General features: G+C 37.8%; 2 protein-coding genes and 1 long non-coding RNA gene across 3 annotated transcripts; 1 reads left to right on the top strand and 2 right to left on the bottom strand.

The window, feature by feature from the left end:
- The first annotated feature begins 4,612 nt into the window (after positions 1 to 4,612).
- LOC149227757 (uncharacterized) lies at positions 4,613 to 5,958 on the top strand. Its single transcript, XR_016247822.1, has 3 exons — positions 4,613 to 4,826; positions 5,138 to 5,217; positions 5,533 to 5,958. It is a non-coding gene; the product is annotated as an uncharacterized LOC149227757 (long non-coding RNA).
- Positions 5,959 to 6,111: 153 nt separating this feature from the next.
- Positions 6,112 to 8,213, bottom strand: LOC149227756 (uncharacterized). The gene is made up of 5 exons (XM_089377912.1): positions 8,100 to 8,213; positions 7,841 to 7,946; positions 7,608 to 7,719; positions 6,552 to 6,929; positions 6,112 to 6,466 (listed from the first exon to the last, which is right to left on the bottom strand). Exons 2-5 carry the CDS (start codon positions 7,879 to 7,881, stop codon positions 6,143 to 6,145), a joined length of 855 nt encoding a protein of 284 aa, XP_089234038.1. The 5' UTR covers positions 7,882 to 7,946; positions 8,100 to 8,213; the 3' UTR covers positions 6,112 to 6,142.
- LOC149227755 (uncharacterized) lies at positions 7,975 to 11,315 on the bottom strand. Its single transcript, XM_089377913.1, has 5 exons — positions 9,717 to 11,315; positions 9,332 to 9,392; positions 9,029 to 9,103; positions 8,795 to 8,866; positions 7,975 to 8,393 (listed from the first exon to the last, which is right to left on the bottom strand). The coding sequence occupies exons 1-5, from the start codon at positions 10,118 to 10,120 to the stop codon at positions 8,196 to 8,198; spliced, it is 810 nt and encodes a 269-aa protein (XP_089234039.1). The 5' UTR covers positions 10,121 to 11,315; the 3' UTR covers positions 7,975 to 8,195.
- Positions 11,316 to 25,756: the final 14,441 nt, after the last annotated feature.

Raw genomic sequence — 25,756 nt, 5'->3', positions numbered from 1 at the left:
GTTATATCACCTTCGGATTCATGGAATTAAGTACGATGAGCCAGCAAGAGACGATGCTATTTCTGTGGTGTTGTGAAGTTTGGAGAAGAGTTTTATGTTGGAGCACAGGAGTAGATAAATTAGGCACTCAGTTATTACCAGTGTGAAGAGAGCAGCAGCGTATAGGAGCAGTTAGCAATGGAGCGTTGTTAATACCTGTGTGGAGAGAGCAGCAGCGTATGGAGAATTCAACCGAGTTTATGGAACAACGTTTATGGCCTCCTCGCTCAAGCGTTACCCAGATTATCATGCAGAGGGCCTAGAGAGCGCAAAGAGGACAATTATGCACAACCCAGGGAGTGCAGAGGGTGCAGTCAAGGAGTTACAACTAATTTTAGGAATGCTAAAAATAGGGCTGGAGAAATGACAGAGGTTGCAGCTAGAATTTAGCTGAGTAAATATTCATGAAATGCAGAAGTGATGGCAGAAATGACTTGCACATAAAGGCCATAAAACAAATGGCTCAAAGTAATTATGCAGGGCAGGAATACGCCTACTCTGATACCATGTTAGACACACATGGGCAGCAAGAGAATCTGAAGGATAAAACATGAGAATACATTTTTATTTAACAAGTGATATACATTTATAGTACATATTGTGACCGTTGGGTTCCACATCCCAAGGTCTCTTGGACTCCTTTTGTCTATTCGGCTTCCACACTAACCCATTGAGGATTAGGTGTCCAACATAATTTAATTTTTTTGTGGATTAGAATTGAAACTTAGCTTAAATTTTCCATTGTTTTTGAAAAAAAAAATCTCCCTGCACGGTGCGTTCGATATATTCGGCTCGCACCGATAGTGGTGCACCCTGTAAATTTACAGGGTGCACCACATTTCGGTGCATGAACATAACACACTGCGTTTGTTGCGATGTGTTTCGTAAATAAAAACGCACTGGGAATACGCTGAATTGAAAGTCAGTGTGTTACTCCCGATGCGTTTATATTTACCAAATGCACTGCAAAAATAATAATTAAAAATATAGTTATAGCTTGGTGCGATCGATAACTTGAACGTTCTGTCTCGGTGCGAAAAGGTTATACATGTGCACTACTACAAAAGTGTGATGCACCACTATGAAAAATTAAATTCGTGAACCAACAATGGTGCGTCATACTTATGTGTGCATAGATGTCAGTGCAGTTATGTTTGGAAGCGCACCAGAGCTTGGTGCATGACCGTGTTTTGAGCGCACTGATTTTTTTTTTAGTTGAAAATTATGTTTCCATATTTATAAATGCATGCTTCATTTAATAAAAAAAATTATATTTTATGTATGAGGTTGATGTATTTTATATGTCAATCATGTAGTAGAGATGTCAGCAAAGGGAGCAGCAGCAGCAACAGGCATACCCATATAATATGATCTGAACATGGGAGGCCAGAGAGAGGGAGAGGGATTTATACCCTCACCTTAATATTGTAATGAATCGAGTGCTCTTAAGGAATGTAGGCCTCCTCAAGTACTATGAGGAGGCTACATCCTTGAAGGCACACTCTGTCTTATTGGCACATTTGATCTGTCGATGGAGTGCCCAGGAGCAGGCTTTCCATGTCAGTCCTGGGGCATGGTATAGGCCCACTGAGGAGGACATATACTTTATCACTGGCCTGTCTAAGAGACGAGAGGATTTTTCCCAGTTCCCTGATGTCCCCTATGGGGTTGTAGCTGAGAGTCAACTTGCCTACACTCAGAGATATGTCGGGTCTCATGCAGTCCATCCAACAGATTTTCAGGTCCGTGATGGATAGCTACGAATTTCTTATTTTGCCACATAGGAGGTTAGGTGTCTCTCTTTATTAATCAACACCATTGCACACTCTAGTAGTGATGGGCAACACATTAGTTGTCCTCTATTGTATTATGTTGATTCTTTGATTCGAGAGCCACAGTATATCAAATGGTCTGCCATATTTTTGAGGCAGTTTTGCATTGCTTTAGATAGATGTTGTGTGTTTAGAAAAGGGAGGGCGACCTTCCCTTTCACTTCAAAGCTATTTTGTTTATTTTTTTAGAGGTTTCCATAGACGAGGCCTACATTTGACCTTTGCCCTCTTAGGCCGATCACTGAGGTCTAGATGCACATGTGGGGGAAAATTATGCCCAAGAGGGGCTTGCTGGAGTATCCGACCAGGATTTCCGCCGAGGCACTGGTGCTACTGGCCAGTGAGGATGACCATGTGTTTGTCGCGTTGGTGTTTCCGTACGCGGGGATTGATTGGAGACAGTGTCCCAACATTCTCTTCCCAATGGTTGAGACTTCAGATGACAAAGGTAATATTAGTGTTTTCTTTAAATTAATCTAGTTTCAATTTATTCTAGCATGTTCTTTGACTTGTTTTATTAAATTGTTTAATATTGAAATTGTTTAATTATTGTTATGTACTATATATTTTATAAACATCGACACATTCAATGGGGACATGCCTCCCCCCCACCAGATGGAGGAGACGAGGAGATGGACAAGGCCCAAGAGGGTGAGTCACATCCTCAAGGGGGTGTGGTAATCCAGGGTTACAGGGCTAGTCTGCGATTTCGGATGGACTATTGCGACAAATTATCCATAATTTTGATTGATAAGGGAGTCTGCCCTGCGAGGACTCGATATATCAGCACAAATCCTAGGCTTCTGGATCTCTTAAGGGAGTGTTTGCATGAGATGATGACTCTTATGTGTCATATAGTCGGAGCTAGTATGCTACTGGCAACGAGGAGGGATACAGGGCACACATCGGTAGATACATCAAATGAGGGTGGTGATGATGATGATGAGGGTGATGATCATGATCATGATGATGAGGGTGGTGATCATGATGCTTCTGGTAGTACCACCCCATCGGATCATGGTCGTTAGGGTGGCGGTGATCCTTCTGGTAGTACACCTCCTCGTCAGTCACCTGATGTTGAGATGCCAGAGCTAGAGGATGTGCCTTATGTTTCTCCTAACAGAGCAGAGCAGCCACCTCCTCCTCCACCTCAGAGTTCGATAGACCGCATTGAGGCAGTAGTTGACCATCCATCGTCTTCTACTGCAGACCAAGCTGACACTACTATGTCTGTTGTATCGACAAATATTTGATTGCACTTATTTGACTTATATATATATATATATATATATATATATATATCGCATTTTTTTTTCATGTTTATATAATTAATTTATATGTTGGTGTTGATGTGTATATTGTTAGGTCATGTTAGATATGTTCATTTAATGTGCTTGCAAATAGATGTGTATGTAACGACAATTATTTGACATGAGATTTATATTAATTTGAGGATGTGTGTGGTGGTGATGTTAGATTACAATGTTTGTGTTTTGTTAGATGTGATCACGATGATGATGCCCTATTAGATTATTAGATTTGTGTGCTAGCTAATGATGTTTATATGTGCTAGAGGTGTATATAATTAGATGATGTTAGTGAATTCAAATGTGTATCTTAGATGATGTTTATATTTGTTATATGGTTATCAACATGATGTTTATTTTTATGAAATAATATTTATTACAAATTATGTACTGGTGAACTTATATCAAGCTTTATATTTGAAATTGCATGCAAAATGACTTACTTAAAAAAAACAAAGATATTTTTATAAATTACAAAGTTTAGTATGGTTGAAACTATGGTTGTAAAATTACGATAAATATTTTTCTATTGCTTAGATAGTTCATTGATATTCAATCTAACTTAATTAGTAAAATATTTCAATACTCACAAAGAAAAATAATTAGAGGCAAAATAATTTAGTTAGTTCTTAATAAGACAAAAATATGTAACTCATTTAATTTTTAATATAAAATATTATTAATAATAAATTGTTAAATAAAGTTTTTAACTAATTCAATATTGGTTTATAAAATTCAATCTATTGTTAAATTCGAAAAACTTGAGTTAGAAATTTTTATAACCAGCCTAGATCCATCTTAAAATATGCCCCATCATATTTTTTCCTCTATGTATACATTTAAATATTTTTTATTATTAATATTTTCTAAAATATTACATATCAAATCCATATTCAACACTAAAAAATTTACAAATATCCCTCATACTTTGCATTAAAAAGCAACTATTAATGGAATAATAATTCTCTCAATCTTTCTCACTAAAGTGAAAATATAAGAAATCTTTTAATTTAACTTACTTTATTTTTCTCTATATAAAGTATCTATAAAATCATGTTATTTAATATGGACATTGAAATATTTTATTTATAGTTGAAAGTAAAATGTTTTTTGTTATAAATATATTTTTGTTCTAAATATCATATGTAAATAGAACGTAAAATGAATTACACATAATGTAATATCAATAATACTATTTCTTGTCATGTAAAAAAATTATATTTCTTCCTTGTAGTAAAAAGTAAATTAATTATATTTCTTCCTTGTAGTAAAAAGTAAATTATATTTTTAGGCCGATAGGCCTTCCTTTGAAAGAGACTTTCGTCGTCTCTTTGTCCCCACAGTTGACACGTGTCGCCCATATTCAGCGGAAAAACAGTTTTCGTATTAAGTCTCTTTTTAATATTTTTCAGCGAGCATTCAGCGTCTCCTTCAATTATTTGGCATGGTCTCTGGTCTCAACCGACAATCTTTGCCGCTGGCGCGAGTTCTATTGCCCGGGTCTCGCAAAACCTCAACTGTAAAACTGTATGCCAACGCCTTTCTCCATAACGATGGCGGTTCCGAAATTGTGTTAAATTTGACCCCTTCAATTCGTTTTATGGTTCAGCCTCTACGCTAATTTGACACAGTGAGCTGAAATATTGCGGTATGTTCTTTTCTTGCGAGACTTTAGTGCATTCGATTCTTTTTGTTGACTAAATTTCAGCGGTTGCACCTTTTCTTTTAGCAAATTCACGTTTTTGTGGCGAATTTGGCCGGATGCGGTCTTTCGTTCGAGGATTCTGCTTGAGTTTGAGCTTTCTTTCGACGAATTTGGCCGAATTCGTGCTTTATTTCGACAAATTTGGGCTATATTCTGAGCTTAAATGGTGGAAATATTGACTGCTTAACCTTACTTATTACTCTTCTCTGTTAGGTTTTCCAAGAATCGCTTATTACTGTTCTAAATAACTGCAGGGATTTATTTATTTTAAGCTTACTCTGGTGACGGTTTGTAGAGCAAGAATGGGGCAGCCTGGGTGGGAAGCTGATAAGATGTAAGTTATTGGTGGTTTTATTTTGGTCTTCTTCCCTTTGTTATGGAAAATATGAAGAATTTGTGTTTAATGGTGATTGCCGAAGGAAAATTTGAATGGCTCTGAGTCTGTGACCCTTTGGCCCAATAGTTCATAAATCAAATTGCAGTCCTATGGGAAAATGTGGTCTTGGTATCCGATGCACAATCTTCCAGAACTGTGTTACAGTTAGCGAGCATGTAGGAGCCGATGATAGGCATTGTTTAGAAACGTTTGACAGTATTGTGTTCCTTTGAGCTTATGGTTTGATCTATAATATTATTTATGTGTTGTCAGGAACATCAATTGGAGTGTCATATGATTCAAAGGACAGTACCCTGCCATCTCCTAAGAAGCTTGTAGAACTGCTGATGAAACATGATCTACTCCATGTTAGGCTCTTGGTTGCCAATCCCATTGTTTTGGAAGCTTTTTCTGGGACAGGGATTGAGGTGGCTGTGAGTATGAAGTATGAGCAAACGAAGGACGTTGGAAAATCGAAGTCACGAGCAGCATTATGGCTGAAGAAAAACGTCATGGGTTTCATGCCTGATACCCTCATAACCAGTATCATTGTTAACCATCAAGGGATATCAGAAGAAGCAGTATCGACATTGGTATCTACTATGAAAGCCATTTATTCTGCTCTTGTGGATGCAAATCTAGATAAGCGTATCAAGGTCACAACCACACTTTCATCCACTTTGATTCAAGATGCATCTAGTGTGCCTCCATCCTCTTCCACCAAGGATTTGAGGTGGGTTCTTCACCCTCTGCTGGCGTTTGTCTCAAAGACAGGTTCTTTTCTGATACTGAACACTGACTTTAACAGAGATTTTGCACATAGTGAAGAAGACCTCATTAACTCTGTAGTCGTTGCTGCCAGAAATGCTATGGCATTTCTTCACTATCCTGATATTCCCATAGTTATTACTAGAGGTCCACTGTATGTTGTTCCAAAGAGAGCAGGTGATATAGAGAAAGGGAAAGTAGGTTGCTGGATGACAAAATTAAGTAGTTGAGCCTGTAAAACTGCAGCATTTGCAACAGTCCCATCAAGTAAACTGTTCCCAGCACCACTGACTGAAGAAGTGCATGTAGATGTAGTACTGCCAGTAGAAAACATAGCTGCAGTTACCAAAACATTTCCTTCCGTTGTGTTACCAGCTCCTGTACTACTGCCACTGAGAGAAGTTGCACCAGCAAAAGGCAGACTGAAAATAGATCCATTCTGCAGAAGAAAATGAAATATTACACCGATGCGGTTTGTTATTAGTCAACAGTTCATTAAATGTCAACTTAAATTTCCACCATACCTGAAATATTGGACTCTTTTTCTGTGATGGTTGAGTTTGCTGTTGTGAATTAGACTTTATTTCCAGCGCATCCATGCATGGATTACCTTCCCTATTCTTTGCCCCATTTACATTTACAGGAATAGAATTTACATCAGCACTTCCTTTATCCTTGAGACAAGTCCAAGGTAAGTCATGGGATCTACCTCCAGGTGCCAGAGAAGTACTTGCAGATGTTCCTATTAAACCATTTCCATATAGACCACTTGAACTTCCATAGGAAGCAGCCCACAAGGGGTTAGATTTCATCTGCCGCTGGCAATCAATGAAGTGGGTTATATACACATGTGTTGCACAGCGCTTCCGTGACTGGTGTGTGGGGAATAGAAATGAGGGAAGCTGCAGAAAAGATTTGAGTATGCAATAAGTACACCATGTAATAGCTAAAACTCAAGTGAAGTGAAAGGTAAACCAATATAGAGTAGCTTGTAATTAAAGACTATTCTTCAGGCTACAATTTCTGTATTCTTGAAAGCATGTGAAAGTTCTCACAAACAGAAGACAAACAGTTGATCCTTGAATCCAGGGATAACTAATATATTCCCTTACCAAGTCATCATTGTGATTACAGATCATCACGCCTCACTCTCAAACTAACTTTCCTCAGACGATTTAACTTTTACAGATCTTTTAATATTGAATGTCACAAGGCTTAAATGATAACAGATTATGTAATAGTGAAGCAGCATTGTTTGCTGCAATGGCATACAATGAAAAGCACCGCCAGGGTTCTCTTACAGTTTAGATGAAAAATGTCAAAGCAACAGTTTGTAACATTCTTCACATAAAATCACAAAGTAAAGCATTTCACCAAACAATTTTAAATCTTTGATGCTAAAAGGCTTGATTATTAAGAATCTATGATGTAATAACCAAATAACACTGTTTGCTGGGAGGCTCTGAAAGAAAACAACACCCATGGTTCTCTTACAGCTTACATGAACAATGTTAAAGCCACAGTTTTATAACATTCTTCACGTTACTTAAGATCTCAAACTAGAGCACATTTGGTATCACCTGTAGTGATTCTGTACTGTTCTCTGTTGAGGACATTTCTGTCATAGAGACAGGCGTTAACCATGAAGCAGCCACAGCAGCAGCAGCTGCCGCAGCTGCAGGAGAGTAATAACTGTCAAGTAAAATTGGAAGGATTAGTTACATGTTAAACAACAAAACATAATAAATTTTTGTTACACTCACAACTCAAAGTCTCAAGAAATTAGAGAGAGGCCATAGTCCATAGACATTACCTCAAGTGAGGAAATCCTCCAGGCCAACTAGACATTCCCATGGAAACAGGTAATTGTATGCTTGGAGGATTACTTCTTGTGGTGGCCTTTGTTGGAACATTTGAATCTGGATCGTAAAGAACCATATTAATAAAAGCAGAATCATCAGAAGCAAGAAACGGAAGACGCAATGCAAAGATAAGACATCACTTCAACAATATTAGACCTATCTGACCTCAACCCTATCAAATTAGACATTCTTCAGATAGACCAGACATACCAGGTCTATCTATCCCCTGGATACATAAATCACCCTTGACGATTTTCCCTGTTCCCTTAATTGCTGGTTTAGCTGTTTCCTGCTTATCCTTGTCCTTTAAAGCCTTTGTCTTCTTGTTTTCTCTCTGAAAATACTATTATCCTTTTCAGGTGTCCGCTGATTGCATTCATCATGCTCTGTATTCTGAATAAGTTGCTTATTTTCTTCTTCAAATTCCATATCCTTAGAAATTTCCACTTTATTTCTCTCCCCTACTGAAGCAACTTCTGCTGCAAGAATGGTTGCCAAGTCCATCTGCCAAGCAAGCACTTTTCAGTTTTATAAGTTTATAAGCATAAAGATGTCCAGACAAGAAAATACACTTATAAATACTGTTTGACTATCCAGAGTTCTGAACTCAATACAAGCCTCAAAAGATGAACCATAAACTCCAAGTTGACAATAGCATGAGTAAATTAAAGATCATAAGTTGACTATCCTAATCAGAAAACCGTGCTGTAATTTACTGTTTGAATGTCAAGAAGCAACATTAGGTAATAAACAGCTGCTAAGATAACTGCTTCTAACATTGACAGGAGGAACAACATATACTGCAGTAATGATACGACACTTGAAACAGAAAACAGAAAATAGATAACTTCATAGAATAAATATTAAAGCATATTATAAAGTTGTATAACAAAATACCAACAAACCTTGTCTGTCTCCTTGGCATCAGCCACGTTGAAATCCATAATGTCATCACCCTTGTCACTATTTGGAAGTGTCTAGAAAGAAGAGAAGCACATAAAAGTGCATGGTACAAAGACAAAGTTAAAACAAGAAAGACAGAATGGAGAAATAAATTCTTTGGTGATGCTGATATGAATAGGCATTTAGACGCTATTTACACTTCAGCATATTAAGAAATAGATTGCACATGGATAAACCTTTTCTTTCTCCTTTGCATCAGGCATGTTTGAATCAAGAGTGCAATCGGCCTTGCCAATATCTTCAGGAGGTGACTGCCAGGAAAAAGCCAACCAAATGCGCACATGCTATAAGCAAACTCAACCAAAAATACATGCAGAATTAAATGAGTCTAACATTGATAAACTTCAGCCCTTATCAATGCAGATGCATTTATTCATATACAATTCTGTATGAAAACATCAGTGCCATTTAAAAAGAAACATAGCAATCAAAACCTACACTACAATGAAATAAAGTGAAAGAAGGAAAGCAAAACATACCATCAAATCTATATCAATTTTGTTCCGATCACCACAGTCCATTGCAGTCAATATTAATGGTCTGTCAACAATTCAGAATTGATAGTTAGACAAAAATCTCTAGAACACTGATGATAGACTATTCAGTTTTCTGTATACAGAGTGCCAATATAACAGAAAGATGCATCCAACAGTCACTTCGGAAATTGATCATATGTGATTTAGAAAATTTTGTGGGTATTAGAGACTGCTAGAACCTCGGGCTAAATATATGCAAATTGATCTGCATCCTTTAAACAAGGTTAGAACATGTGAACCTAATCAGTGCAGGGCATATCTTTGAACCCTAACTGAAACATAGTTTAAAAGAAAAAAGTAAAAATAGAAATGGTTGGATAGTGCTTGCCTCCTTTTGTGTTCTTCTTCATGTATAGCTTCTTCCATTACTGGATTTTTGGTGAGTTCACTATCCACATGCATTGGGCCATCAAAGTTTGCAACTGTAAGATTTTCTTGTGGATCACACGTGCTTTTGACATCCTCTGATGCAGAAATGCTGGTGTCCATTTTTACTTCTTTTTCCTCAGCAGTTACAGGGTTCTCTAAATCAGCTTTGATGTCAGGGGAAACTGCCATCAAGCCTATTACAGCTGGAACTAATGTTACTCCTTGAGGACTTAATTTTGACTCTATGTCTGATTGGCCTTTGTCAGAATGGAAACAGTGAGCTTGCTCAGCAACAGCCAGTTCCGGTGACCAGCAAGGATCTGAAATCGGCGTCATTCCTTCATCCTTTATTTTAGAGCTCATTCGCTGACGTTTGCAATGGAGTGTTAATATGTAAATTGTGTGTGCAGGGGAGTGCCATTAAATTTCTGTTATGAACTCGTTGCGGTGGGAGATATTTTTATAAGAAAAATTGCAGCCTTGTTGGACAGTTCTTGCTTTATTGTTTCATTGCTTATACATGGATATTCAGCTCATACAAAAGGTTGTATCGATCTGGTTGGTATTGAGAGTACTTGGTTTCAGGTTGTATCGATCTGGTTGGTTTTCAGAGTACTGGGTCTCAGGCCTTTTGCAGTTTGGTTTGCCTTTCATAATTTATCAAGTAAAAGCTTTACAAGAGCAAACAATTGTCCATTTTCTGCAGCGTCCTGATTTCATGCTATACTCCATAGTTTTCGGAATTAAGAATTTAACTAACAAAACTTTGGCAGCAGAATAGCTCTGCAGTTGTCCTGCAGCGTCCTGATTTCATGCTATACTCCATAGTTTTCGGAATTAAGAATTTGTCTAACAAAACTTTGGCAGCAGAATAGCTCTGCAGTTGTCCTGCCTCATGAGTGTCTGAGGTGTGAGCACTATGTGGCAACAGCTACTTATTTCAGTTGCATCTTCCTGTGTGTTAGAACATTGTTGGTAGAAGCAAAAATGCTAGCAGCAGCCAGTTCTGAAGACCTAAATGCCTGTATCAATTAAAATCCAATAAATGATATAGTGTAGTAGATTTCTTCTAGGAGCTTCTTGGTATTCAAGCAAACAAAGTATATCATTATCACTGTTATTAAAATCCATCTTGTATTCAAAGCCATGCTCATCTTCTGGGGTCTGGATGTTGTTGTTTGGATGGATCAATCATCAAACAGTGTAATTGACAACTATGGAGATGTGGGCCTTGATAATAAAACTGTTTTAAAAGAATGGTATCTTTACAAGTCTCATAAACCTTAAATTCCTCAACTTAAATGGATGCTTCGCGCTGAAATGTCAATGGTTTGGAACCAGGGATAAACACATTCAACCATCCCTATATCTGATATGGATGCTTTCTTCAATGTGAGTTCTCTTAAAAGACCCACCGATTCTTTCGAAAACTAAGCTACCTATTGGACAACAGTCCATTGTCAAAGTTGTGTGATGTTTTCGATGGAATTAGGGATCAAACACAACACTGTAGCTAAGAATTGTAATGTCTTAGTTTTCATTAAATAAATTTCTCACCAGCAATATCGCAGTGATGCAGTACACGTGTTGTGGGAGGGAGATGAGGAGATGGTCCATTGTAACAAAAATTTATGTTGATATATATTACATACAAATGTATTGTATTTATGCAGAATGATTCAATTCCAAATAAGGCATTGTTACCTCTGCTTTCTCGCTTTTCGCATTTATGCACAAGGATTCCATTCCAAATAAGGCATTGTTGCCTCTGCTTTCTCGCATTTTCCCGGTGCTTATTCTACAACTGATGCAGCTTTATGTACTTTCCATTGCAGCCATATCTGCTTCACTTTCCACTACTCTTTTCATAAAATTAAATGACATGGTCAAATGCTTAATCTTATATGATAGCGAAAATCACATGGTCAAATGCTTTTGCTTTTGAAGTATGATTAGACTGTGGGTTATTGTTTTCTAAGGTTTTGTGAATGTGGGGTTAAATTAAGTTTAAGTTTAATATGTTTCTTCGATTATTTGACATTAGTACTGATGAAATTGCTTGACAAATGAGATATGATTAGACTGTGGGTTGTTGTTTTCTAAGGTTTTGTGAATGTGCGGTTAAATTAAGTTTAATTTTAATATCTTTCTTGAATTATTTGACATTAGTACTGATGAAATTGGTTGACAGAGTGCCTTTTGAAGTTCTGGAATTTTTTTAAAGATACGATTAAATTAATTTTAATTTCGATAGACTTATAAAATTATTTGCCATGGTACCTGTAAAATGTTCGAAGAGAATTCCTTTTTCGTGGCCTTCGTAGCATATTTATGTTGAAATATTTTTGGCACCTGTAAAAATGTTCGAAGAGAATTCCTTTTTCTTGGCCTTCGTAGCCTAATGATAATGCTTTTAAATTCTCTCTGGATCTCATTAATCGCTTAAGTCTGTACTCAAATCTTTTTTCTCTCTTCTTAGTCCGCTCGCAATCCCATTAATTGCTTTTAATCTTTCGTTTTATTTTGATCTTTTGGCTCTGTTCTCGGTTGCCATTAATTCTGGTTCTCTTATTTCAATGTAGTTTTCGATCTTTAACCTTGCTCTGTTCTTTCTATGTAGTTTTCTTTAACCCAACTACTGGTAGGTTTCTTTCATCATGAATGATACTAATTTTATGTTTCTTGAATTAAAATAGTTGAATTAGAGAAACCTCCATTACAACTATATTTCCTCTGCGCTGCTCTCAAAGCAAAACCCAGTCCATTCATCTCAGTTTTATTATTCCATTTTCCTTCTGGTTTCCTCGGCTCTACAGTTTCTTCTTAATTCATTTCAACCGTTATAATCTCATTGAATCAAAATTATTCGCTCGATCCGTTTCATTGTTTTATGTTGCTTCAGTTACAGTTACAGTTCTATTTCCTCTGAGCAAATATTCCTCTCCAAATTATTCAGGGGCTCCGTTCCATTGTTTTATGTTGCATCGTGTGAAACAGAGCAATTACAATTACAGTATTCCTCTGAGCTTTACTCTCAAAACAAACCCCAATCTTGTAATTTCAGCGAATATTCCTGAGTTTCTATTTCGTAAGTTTCTAAGGATCAACTGTGGAATTTTATACTCCCCAAATTTCAACAAGATATTCCTAACTAAGAAAATAATAGCCAGTGATTTGCAAAGAGGTGTTATACAAACACACATTGTATATATTATAGGGCATTTTGATGTGGATTGCAGTTTTCATGAATATTTTGGAATTGGAAGTTTAAACTTTAAAAAAATATAACTGTTCTTATGATATATCAAATTCCAAGATATTCATAAAATCTATTCAAGTAGCTATGGCTCTTATTTTAGGTATACGAAATGGTTTTCCTCATAAAATTGATGTAAATGTGCAGCCCAATTTATTGGAATCAGAAGAACGGGCAGAAATGCTATGGTCAGACTGAACCAGTGCAATTTGAAGGATACTCGCCTCCAATGATTCCTCAGGTGCCCATAGTGAAGGAAGTTATATGGACTATGGTTTTTCCTGTTACTCTGCTGGATATCACAGGACTATCCCAATTTCGCAAAGATGGTCACCCTTCAATTTACAGTAGTACCGTTACTAGTGATGAGAAGTAGCATCCTGAGCAGTTCGCAGATTGTAGCCATTGGTGTTTACCAGGCGTCCTTGATACATGGAACGAGCTTCTGTATGTCACTTTGCTTTCCAAGGGTATAGGGAATTGATAATTCTTATTGATCCCTGAAGCTGGGCCAAATCTGGGACTTGGTTGGCCATAAGGAGGAAATCCTCTGCCTTGACTCGCTGGAGCAGTAAACATATCTCGCATTGCAAACCCATCCACAGGGCCCATTCCAATCCTGTCAAAGCCATAAGTATCACCAGAAACCATACCTGGATGAAAGCCCAAAGCCTTTGATCCTGCCATTCCCCGGCTACCCCTTGACATTGTCCCACGCCACATCATTCCTCTTCCCTTGCCTCTTCCTTGGCTTGCACTCCAAGTCTGGCTTGAGCTTTCTTGGTCATCGCAAACATTGATTTGAACTTATTTCAGTAAAACGTGAAAGAAAAAAATCACAAAATTATGTTTATTCCTGTATTGGGTTATGATGGAAACAAAAATTTACTTGTTGGGTTGCTCTAGCTTGAAGATTTCTGGAATGAGTTGTTATTCACTTGTATTCGTTACAGTATGGGTGTATGATGACTATCAACGTTTTGATTGGGCTGTTTTGCAAAAATTTTACCTTAGTTGTTGTGTTGACTTTACATGCTCACACATTTGAATGTGTTTGGTTAACATTTTTTTGTGTAGATTTTGGTTAAGTCTGGTTTTCTGTTTAGGAATAAGAGTTTTGTAGGGAGATTCTAGGTTTGGCAAATTTGCAGTTTCTTCTACTACTTGAGACTATGGACGACTCTGTTCCTCTGGGCTAGGTTTATATATAGAATCAGGCATATTGGTGCTATGAATTTGAATAAAGTACTCTGGTATTTTTCTAGGATTGACCAAAGGATAATGGAATATTTCATCAAATTGATCAAGAAAAGCACGGAAAGGATATTAGTAAAGATAGCAGAAATGAAATAAGACATTCAATGTGTTCCTTGTAATATAGATATAAATAAAACATCTAAAGAAAAGTAATTGCACAATGATCCAGTCTGAGAAAACAAGGTTTTCCACAAACCAATTAACTCTTCTAGAAAAATTCAAAAATTCCAATTAAATAATCCTATCGGCCTCTCTTTGTACCTTTTGGGACAATTGCTAGTTTACTCATCTCTCCCATACTAGTTGTTGAGCGCTTCTTGGCCCAATTAATTTAGATTTAATATGGCTTATGGAAATTTATTTTGTGCAATGATTTGACTGCTAAGTCTACGAAGGCATACATAATTTAGAGTTAATATGACTTAAAAGAATTTATTTTGTGCAATGATTTGACTGCTAAGTTTACGAAGGCATACATACTCTACCCCCCTCTCGTTTTGAACCTATGACCTCTTACAAGGAAACACATGCTCTTAACCATTAGGCCCATTCAAGCTGCATAACATTTTGGTGTTATTTTGGTTCTTTATTTACTATTGTACTAGTTTAAATTTAACTTTTTTTTAATAATAAACATGAGTTAAATAATACAAAAATGATACTATATCAGATTTAAACTTTTGACAAATACTGTATTTGATTATCTTTTAATGAACAACTCCAAAAATATTATTTTTTCCACATACTTATCATGAGATAGTCACTAAAATTCATTTTTTCACATTTCTCTTAGATGTTCACAATGATAAAGATATGTCTACTTTAAATAATTTAGTTATAAATACATAAAAATAGATACTTATTTTACATAATCTAAATAGGAAACAAAAATGCATCACCAAGTCTATTTGAAAGTCAAACAAATGCCTCTTAATCACCATCACAAATGCAGTGTGCTTGATATGTTCTGCACGCACTGGAGTAATCATATTTACCAAACGCACCACAAAAATAATATTTAAAAATATAGTTATAGCTCGGTGTATTTGATAAAGTGAATGTTCTGTAACAGTGCGCTAAAGTTATTCTTGCACACTGGTGCATAAATGTGACACATCGCTTTGAAAATTTAAATTTGTGAATCAACAATGGTATGTCATACATGTGTGCACACCGATGTCGGTGTGGTTACGTTTGATAGCGCATCAAAGATGGCGCATTACTGTGTTTTTGGCGCACCAATGATTTTTTCTTTTTCAATTGAAAGTCATGTTTCCATATTAGTAAATACATTTTTCATTTAATAAAAAAAAATGGTATGTTATGTATGAGGTTTGTGTATTTTATGTGTCAATCATGATCCAGGTGGATGTTGGTGGCCACCCACCTATCCCATTTGGACCCCCACAACTGTCTCTTTTAGCTTTTTCAGTTTCCTAAATTGTAGCACAATTTACTATTTTTAGCAATTTTTCGGGTCCTGAACTTCCGGAGCCGTTTTGAGGCCCTAAACGACGTTTTTTGGGAAATCTGGGGGCAACATGGGGCCAAGGACCAATGTTTCCCTTCCCAAAGTGGTAGTGCTCGGATAGATCTTTCTAACGAGCTATTGTATGCATCAAACGGAGATCGTATGCCAAAGATACGACCCCGGGAAATTGATGTACCAATTTACCCAAACAGGGCCCACAGTTTGGCGTTTCATCTTCTAGGGTTAGGTTTTGGAATGTTAAGGGTTTTCCACTATTTCTCAACAATAAATAGGCCTTTGAGCCTCATTGTAACATAGTTCAGAGGCATGTAGCCACCACATCTCTTCTCAGAGATAAGCTACCATCACCCTAACTGGTTTATTTCCATTACTGTTTGTAAGCATATTTCAGTATTTTACATTAATGAAATGAAGTATTATTTCTGATGCATATCTGTGTTTATGGTTATCTCTGTAATTTATTGCGTACCTGTTTAAATCCGGATCAAATCATGTAGCAGAGACGTCACCAGAGGGAGCAGTAGCAGGAGCAGGGGAAAATGGTGGACCCATACAATATGGTTCGACCATGGGAGGCTAGGGAGAGGGAGAACACCTAATCGTTGTCCTATAATACACACTCCAGGTGTCTTACCTAGATCTCAGAGGTCCCTACTACAAACCACCATGGTGCCATGGATTTCAGAAATGGAACTATAAAAAGTTTGTACTTTCTTAAACAATGTTGGTTCAAATGATAAAATAAGAGTGAAATTAGTGGTATGGAGAAAAGATATCAGATTAGGGTTTCGTGGGTCTTATCAGTCACACACCAAACACTGTGAAAACATACAGGCATGCCTTTCACGCCATTGTCGTATCGTACAGTTGATGTCATTCAAATCGATGACGTAATGTATATGGCTTAGGCTCATGAATTTCAATGACATGATGTATATGGCTTGGGCTTGTGACCTTCAAAGATGTTTCTCGGCAAGATAGATTTTAATAATATATCACATGCAACACCTTATTATGTAGCCTTATCACTTATTATTACTGAACTTATAAAGACATGTCTACTTTAAATAATTTACTTATAAATACATAAAAATAGATATTTATTTTACATAATCTAAATAGGAAAGAAAAATGCATCACCAAGTCTATTTGAAAGTCAAACAAATGTCTCTTATTGATTTTGAACTAAACAAGAAGAAAAAACATGTGAACTGATTAATAAACCAATAAGTATCTAAATCAAGACTAAATCTTCAATGTTATTTCTAAATTCACTATTTTGTTCTCATTTTCCTATTTGAGAAGGGTTGTGACCTTGAATCCTTATTATCATAGATATTGTACACAATTGGAAATACTTAGTTTTAAGTGTAAAATGTTTCCACTGCAAAAAACATGTAAAAACATTTTTGAATCTTACCAATTATATTATAAAATTCCAAAAAGACGGATAAAAGAGAAATATAATTAGAAAAATAAAGAAAACAAAAACATACAACAATAGTATAAATAATGAAATAACACAAGTACATATCACTCTCCATTGTCATCACCCTGATTATCTTCCTCGCTTGGCATGATAACACTGTTGTTCTCAAAAATATGTTTTGATCTAGGTTCGTGTCTTAATACGAACCACCAATCCCTATCCAACACATCTGGGTAAAAAAACACCTGGTTGCAGTGTTTTGGGAAAACATAAGGCTCCCTAGCTTCATGCCACATATTTCTAGAGTTTATAGATATCATCCCACTATCACGATCTTCCTTTACATTATCCCGATCAAAGGTTTCCCACCGCTTGCACCTAAAATAACACATGGGAATGAATAGAAGTCCACTTGAATGATTTCTTGTATCTTTCCAACGTAACCTAACATCCCCTGCATTAAGTTTTGATCACAGTACCTAGCACAACTAGATTGGTCGAACTCAACTTCCACTCCACAGTCTTGTGTCATGCATCCATCACTGACATCCTCTGTTCGTAAATGATGTCCATATGCCCACATATATGGGAACAAATGCACCTATAAAAAAGTGAAAAAATCATAGTGTAATGTGTCTAATAACTCGAACATAATTAAAAATATAACATATATATACATGTTACAATTCAAAGGTGTATTATGAAGTTAAAATTGTACAAAAAAAATATTATATTTGCCGACTTGTTGCACCCAATCCCTATGTTTCAACGCATCCTCTTTAGCACGTAGGTAACGACCAAATGTGCCACATTTCTCTCTAACTTGATCAACAACCCAATTGTTAGGGCATGACATTGGCATGTTTTATTTTAAATGATTAGAATAAGGCACACTTCTACCATTCAATTGTTTAAAATATTTCTTTTCACTGTCCCTGTTATCACTCACTGCATTGTGGGTTTCAGTTGGTCAAGGTTGCCCAAGGGCAGTGAAGTTTGAAGCCACCTTCCCAAGCCACGGAAGATCTCAGGGCTTAGTCAGACCCTCTCCATTGCATAGTGCTTAGAAAGGGATTTCCAACGGTATATATGGAAGTCCAAAAATGGACTTCTAGATCATAAGATATGGCCTGTTGAAGTTATCCATGGACAACCAGAAGACAAGGAGAAAAGACTTAAAGAAAATCGCAAGTAGGAGGTCAAGGAGCTAATATCATCGCAAATCGACTATCGGCGGGGTATTGGGCACAAGCTCACAGTTTATCACCGGTTCATGGTGATGAACACTGATATTGCAATCTTGCATCCCCCATATCGGTAGCCCTGTAGTCCCGCAATATAGGCTCATCGGCGATCGGCGTGGCAGCAAGGTTCTGACTTTAAAAACCTTGTGATATTGTCTATTTGTGATATAGTGTTAAATCGTCGGGGAGGGGCCGATTCTATTTAACAAAGGAATTCACGTAAAAATGAAGGCCAGGTAGGCCATTTTATCTCTCCTCCAGAGTGGCCACGTGGCGCAATATGATTGGTCCTTATGGCTAACATGACAACTGACGTCATTAATAACGTGGTAGTATGGAAATGACATGGTAGTACGGAGGACATGTGACGTTCAAATTCAGCATGTTAAAGGTTCCTATGGGGGAATTTTTGGGTGACACGTGTCACCAATCACAGGGTGACACATGGCAGTGATGATATCACTCCCACAGATCGGGGATTGGCGGTCACACGAGAAAAAGCGCTCCTCCACCTCAATCTCTCTTGGCCTGCGATTGCGATAAGAGGAGATCCTCCTGGATGTGATATATTATGTGATCGGGCCTATAAATCTCCTAGGTCCAGACAGCCAGCCAGCGCTGAGAAATAAGGTAAAAGGACCCCCTATCTGGGATTGCAATTGCGATATCTTTGGTGGGCCTAATCCCATTGATCGGCAATCGCAAGTTAGAAAGGGAGACACCAAAGGTAAAGCCCCTAGTTATATGATAAGAAAAGCAGAAAGGGGCTAAACGAAAGGGGGCCAAAGAGCATCAGAGCCCATCTTTCTGCAACGCTTTCAAGAGTAAAAGTCTCGCTGCCTTACAAATCCAATAACATGGTACATGGCTCTTAAGGCGGATGGGTCGGCAGCTGTGGCATTAAAGTAAGTATGATGCAAAGTGTTAAATATAGTATGGGGGGCTCAGTAAGATTTAATGTCTCGTCATGGAGCCTCACTCCTCTACAAAGTGAAGGACCGCTGAAATAGGCACTTACAGTCGACCTACTCCATACTCCACAGAACAAGGAATTCGAGCAGTAAAGGCAGAAGCGTTGGGGTTAGTTGAGCAGCATAGGAGGCCATACCATGAGAAAATTACAGCCCAAAGCAGAGGCAATCATAGGATGGGCACAAAGAATTTTCATTTACTTTTTTGTGTGGTTGTTTACTTATTTTTTTCATGTAACATGCCTTCCTTCAATGTGGTCATTAATTCCGTAATATTTTTGGGCCACCGAGCCATCCCAGCCAAGAAAGCTAGTCACCTGATGGTTGAGACTCGGCTGAAGATATTTTTGATGTAATGAATGTCTAGGCTCCTCCTCTCCTGATAAATATGAGGAAGCAAGACTTAAAAAATGTTCACAAATCTATAAGAAAAACTACATGTTGTTTCAGATTGTATAATTTTAAGATACAGATCATTCAGAATATGAAGAAATGGTGGTGATTCCCCCTTTGAGTATTACAATATGTTTTTCTCTCTGTTAAAACCCATTATGTTCACGTTTCTTCTGAATTCATGCAATTATAGATGCTATAAATGTTTCCTACTTCCTTATAGATTCACGTGTATTAATTGGTTGATGCTTGTGCCTATGAGGATTGCTGAAACCACCTCTTTAAACTGCACTACATGAATCATAGCACCCATTTTCCCTTTAGTCCATTATATCTTCTTGTAACTCAAATAAGTATAGGATTTCTTACTTGCTTCAAGCTCTATGTGTCAAATATAGAATTCTTGATGTCGTGAGTTATATATGGTGAGTTATCCTTTCTCCTTATCCTCTTTCATTTGCTCTATAAATCTTATTGAATTGTAAGTCCTCAAATTACTTGACCTCGACTATTTTATGTTATATTTTGTGAGTTGCGTACGAGAAGAAATACCTGAAATACATAACTTGTATATTTGGATGAATGAACGAGCCCAATTCATATATATATATATATATATATATATATATATATATATATATATATATATATATATATATATATATATATAGATATAGATATAGATTTACTTATTTTTTTATAGAACATAAGTGATATCTCTAGTTTCCTGCAAATCATTTGAGACACAAAAATCTAGATGTGCCGAGGCACTGGTCTTGTAAGCAATCCAAGGTTGTCTCTGGGAGTTACAACATCTTTTAGCATCATTATCAGGGAACGTATTGAAGGATTTTTCCCCTAGGATACGACAAGTTGAACACTCTTTATGTAGGTGTGCGAATTCTATTCTGATTGCATCCACATCACCTTGGTGACTCTACGCACCCCATTATCATTCACTGGCTTTTAAAATACCTCACACTTGCTCAAATACATCTCAGCAAAAAGCCCCATTTGTATCTGACCTAGAAAGATTAATTTTTAGGAAAGTTTGGAAGGACAAAACTCCCCCTACTGATACTACCATCTCACTAGCCTTTGAAGCTTCCTCATCCAGCCCTCTACCTGCTGTTACTCACTACTCAAGATTTGTTCCTAAGGCCCTAACATACCCTACATTCAGTCTAGCCACTCCTACCACTATCTTTGTTGGCCAAGTTCCTCAGTCAAGTCTTAATCCCCCTCCATTAATCTAGATGGCTCTTCCAGGTTTTTTCTAAATAAATATGCACCTCTTAATTTACCTCAACCTCTGAGTGCAATGCCCCATGACTACCTAAAGCATCTGCCTAGGTTCAATGGGGAACATGATAACATGTCACATAGTCACATTGAAACCTTCAGTGCTTTTGTTGGGAACATAAACATGGAACATTTGGATGTGGTCATGAGACTTTTTGTACAATCCCTCGATGGAGAGGCTAGAAAGTGGTTCAAATCCCTACCCAATGCCTCCATCACTACCTGGGAGGAACTTGAAAACTCTTTCACACAGAAATGGGGTGAAAAGAGAAACCATGAGTACCTCCTCACAGAGTTTAACACCATAAAGAAGAAGCCAAAAGAGGATATCTCAGAATTTATAAAGAGGTTCAACAAGCAATACAATAACCTGCCAGCTGAGATAAAGCCTCCTCTAGTTGTTGCTCGAGTAGCCTTTTTGGGAGAATTTGAGTCTGAATTTGGCTTTACTCTAAGGGAAAGGAAGTCTATCACTCTAGATCAACTCCAAATCGATGCACTTGAGGTGGAGGCAAATTTCGCCTCAGTAGGAAAGTCAAGAGGAAAGAAAGAACCTACTGAACTCAAAAGAGGGAAAGAAGAGGCATCTTCCTCTGGTCAAGATAGAGAATCACTAGACCTGAAGATGGATGAACTAGAAAAACTCATCAGGAGTTTATCACAGAAGGTTGGAAAGCTTGAGATTGAGAACAAGAGCCTCTCCAAACAGAATGCTCAAGTCAACAACCGGGGTTACAACCCGCAGTATAGAAGACCTCCATTGAAAATACTTCCAAGGGAGAGAAAGGAGCAGCTCGACCAGATCCCTCATCCTTTATACTTAGAATATGGTCCCGATGAGCAATTTTCGGATACACAAGAGATGCAGGGAAACTTATATTCTGCTTTCCTTGAAGAAGAACAGGAGAATATGGTTCACCAGGAGGTCAGTCATGATGGAGAAACAACAAATGAGGATGATATAGATTATTATTGCAAACAATTTGCAGAGTTCATGCAAGCACAACCACAACGTAAATATAATCTAAGATCTTCAAAGAAGAGGTCAAGAGAACCAGAGCAACAAGAGGAAATTGCTCCCCAAGTTATTCCTCCAGTACTAGACAAAGGGAAAGGCAAGATAAATCCTGACCCTTCCAAGATGAAAGTCTTTACAAATGAGGAATGCAATAGTGCAGAGGTACACATTGACAAGGAGGCATCTGCTCCGTTGAAAACTGCTAGTGGTAATGGAGAAGGAACAAAGCCTAGAAGTATAGAAAAAGTCCAACCTACATTCAATCTCCAAAGGGAGATTGAAAAGGTAAAGATTCTTGTCCCTCTGATTGAGCTTCTAAAGTGGCCTACTTATAAAGCTCAAATATCTCAATTCATGCATCCATCCACCCTTTCACCCATCCATGATTCTCTAAAACTTCAAGAAGAGAGGCCAATGATTGTCTTTGGGCCACATGTGGAGGAACTTGATCCTTCTATTGCACCATTTTATGTGACCCTGGTGATCCATGATCTTTTATTACGCAACTGCATGTTGGACTCCAGAGCCTCACACAAACTCATGCCATTAGCAGTAATGGAACATCTGGGTTTTCATATCACCAGGCCCTACAAGGACCTATACTCCCTTGACTCTAAGAGGGTTAAGTGCTTGGGAATTATAGAGGATTTGGTTGTGAACCTAGCTCAGATCCCAGTTAAGAGTGTGGTAATGGACATAGTAGTGGCAGACATTCCCCCTTGGTTTGGCATGCTCTTCTCTAGATCTTGGGGTTCTAAGGTGGGGGGCTCTATTAAGTTAGATTTTACTTATGCCACTATCCCTATGTTTGGAGGTGAAAAAGGGAGATTGTACAAAGAATCAAGATTTGTAAAAACTGTGACCCTAGCTAAAGGCTCAGAAAACTCCCCAGTTTATGGAAAAGAAAGTGACCTCTCCTGCCTATTTCTGGAAGAAGATGAGATTTTCCTAAAGGAAACATCAGTGCACCTAACAAGGCAGTTAGAGCACTAGCATGCAAATGAAAACAAAATATGGAAGTTATACTTTGACAGAGCAAATTCCAAAATAGGAAATGGAGCAGGAGTACTGTTAGTATCCCCTGAGGGAAACCTGACACCCCTCATTCAAACTAGAATTTGAGGTGACTAATAACGTGGTAGAATACAAGGCATTTCTCCTGGGATTGCAATTGGCAAAGGATATGAATATTGAATTCCTAACAGTCTATAGAGACTCTGAGTTGGTAGTGAGGCAGATCAGAAATCAGTGCCAGGCAAACACCCCAGAATAAGGACGTACCAGAATGAAGTGTGGGATCTAATTGATAATTTCTTCTTGGCCTTTAATATATAATTTCTGCCCAAGGAAGGAAACAGAATGGCGGACTCCCTTGCTATAGCTGTAAGCAATTTAAAGCCCCCGCAAAATCCGCTCCTCAGATATAAGGTAGAAGTCAGATACAGACCCTCAATATCAGATAATGTCAAGAATTGGCAGGTATTCGAGGATGATGAGCAGGTGAAAAGATTCATAGAAGTTGTTGGGGAGTTTTCCCACTCCACCATCGATCAAGAAGCCACTTCATGGAAAGACAGTGGATGGGTGCAAAATTTTACCACTGAAAGGGAACACAATCCCTCGTGGACTTGTCCCACTGGAAATACTTTTTAATAAAGACGACATAACATCTAAACAATTGGCTCCTGAGATGGACGATCAAGTAGAAGACTGCAACATCGGATCGAATGAGGAGCCCCAGATGATCAGGCTGTTAAAAGGAATCCCCTTGCATTGTAAACAAAGGTATTTAAATCTTTTCAAAATCTGCAAAGATGTTTTTTCTTGGTCTTACGAAGATTTGAAATCATTTGATACTAACATCATACAACACAATATTCCTTTAAACAATAGAATAAAACCATGCAAGCAGAAAATCGGACAGATAAATCCGCTCCAACTCCCCTCCATTGAAAAGGAGGTAAGGAAGCTACTATAGACGAAGATCATAGTACCTTTAAGATACTCTGAGTGGGTAGCTAATTTGGTCCCTGTCTAGAAAAAGAATGGAGAGATAAGGCTATGTGTAGACTTTCATAATCTAAACTGAGCGTCTTTGAAAGACAACTACCCGCTGCCCAAGATGGATAATATATTGCAGAAGGTGGTTGGTTAAGTCAGAATGTCCATGATGGGTGGATTCTTCGGATACAACCAGGTGGCAGTTCATCCTGAGGATCAAGAAAAGACTCATTTCACCACCCCATGGGGAAAATTCATGTATGCTCGCATGCCTTTCGGGCTGATAAATGCAGGGGCCACATTTCAGAGAGTTATGGACATAGAATTAGTAGGGGAGAAAGACAAATTTGTGGTATTCTACTTGGACGACATCACAGTATTTTCTAAGACTATGAAAGCACATCCTCCACTTAAAGCTCACCTTTGAGAAATGCAAGAGATATGGTCTCTCTTTGAATCCTAAGAAATCTCAGTTTTCCCTGAGTGAGGGGAAGCTACTTGGACACATAGTAGCGCAGGAAGGAGTAAAGATTGATCCTAAACGAGTCGAAGCCATCAGCCATATTCCTCTACCCAGGAATAAGAAAGAAGTCCAAGCCTTTTTGGGGAGAATAAATTTCTTGAGGCGATTCATACCCAACTATGTAGAGATAGTCAAGGGTATTATAGACATGCTTAAGAAGGAGAATGAAGTCAAGTGGAGCTCTATCCCCCGCGACTCTTTCATTAGAATCAAAGAATATTTGGCTGAGGCCCTAGTGCTAGTCAGCCCCGACTACTCAGTGCCTTTCTACATATTTTCTTTCGCCTCTCTGCATATTATCGCTGTTGTGCTGCTCCAAAAAAAATAAAGAAGGCTATGAGTAGCCCATCGCCTTTTTCAGCCAAGTCCGAAGGGATGCTGAACTGAAATATAATATATTGGAGAAATAAGCCTATGCACTCGTCAAGGCTTTGAAGGAATTTCATATGTATGTGCTACAATCGGAAATCACAGGGTTCATCCCAATGACAACAGTCAAGGACATCCTGGTGTAGGGAGACAACGAAGGAAAGAGGGGCAGGTGGATAGCTAAAATACAAGAATATGAACTAGAAATAAAGCATATCAATCTCATCAAAGGCTAGGGGTTGACCAAGATTTTATCTGAATCCAACTGCCAAGCTCTAGGGATAAACCTGATCACAGAGGAAGGTAGACTAGAGGATCACTAGAGTGGAATTAAAACATCTAAGTAAAAGATCTATGCCAAATATGAAGGATCACCCTGGTATAAGAACATTGTTCATTACCACTTATTCCTAAGGAGCCCGTTGGGGTTGGATAGATATAAATACTGAAGTCTGAGATTGCAAGCACAAAAATATATCATATCCAATGGCCTACTCTACTAGAAGGACCCAGTGGGGGTATTACTGCTATGTTTGGTAGAGGGAGAAACCCATGAAGTAATTGATGATTTCCACGGAGGAGTTAGTGGGGGACACTATAGCTAGAATCCACAACACATAAAATCCTCAAGACAAAATTTTACTGGCCTACGCTATTTGGAGATGTTTATTCCCAGGTCAAGTCATGCCAGAAATGCCATTTGTTTACTGAGAGATAGAAGTTTGCTCCTCTCTCCCTGATTCC

The sequence above is a fragment of the Pinus tabuliformis genome, chromosome J (assembly GCF_031772625.1).
Source record: "Pinus tabuliformis cultivar Carrire ecotype Pingquan chromosome J, CPIR1, whole genome shotgun sequence".
In the NCBI taxonomy this organism is placed as follows: domain Eukaryota; kingdom Viridiplantae; phylum Streptophyta; class Pinopsida; order Pinales; family Pinaceae; genus Pinus; species Pinus tabuliformis.
The sequence above is the reverse complement of the archived record's forward strand: the minus strand, read 5'-3'. Positions and strand labels throughout refer to the sequence as shown.

Bases quoted from the DNA above. Each gene is read 5' to 3' on its own strand.
- LOC149227756 (XM_089377912.1), bottom strand. From the start codon at position 7,881: ATGGGAATGTCTAGTTGGCCTGGAGGATTTCCTCACTTGAG. The intron at 6,930-7,607 runs GTGATACCAAAT...TCTTTTCTGCAG, and splicing joins ACAGTACAGAATCACTACAG to CTTCCCTCATTTCTATTCCC. The intron at 6,467-6,551 runs GTATGGTGGAAA...TTTCTTCTGCAG, and splicing joins AAAAGAGTCCAATATTTCAG to AATGGATCTATTTTCAGTCT.
- LOC149227755 (XM_089377913.1), bottom strand. From the start codon at position 10,120: ATGAGCTCTAAAATAAAGGATGAAGGAATGACGCCGATTTCAGATCCT. The intron at 8,867-9,028 runs GTTTATCCATGT...TCTTCTTTCTAG, and splicing joins ATGCAAAGGAGAAAGAAAAG to ACACTTCCAAATAGTGACAA. The intron at 8,394-8,794 runs GTTTGTTGGTAT...CTTGCTTGGCAG, and splicing joins ATGCCAAGGAGACAGACAAG to ATGGACTTGGCAACCATTCT.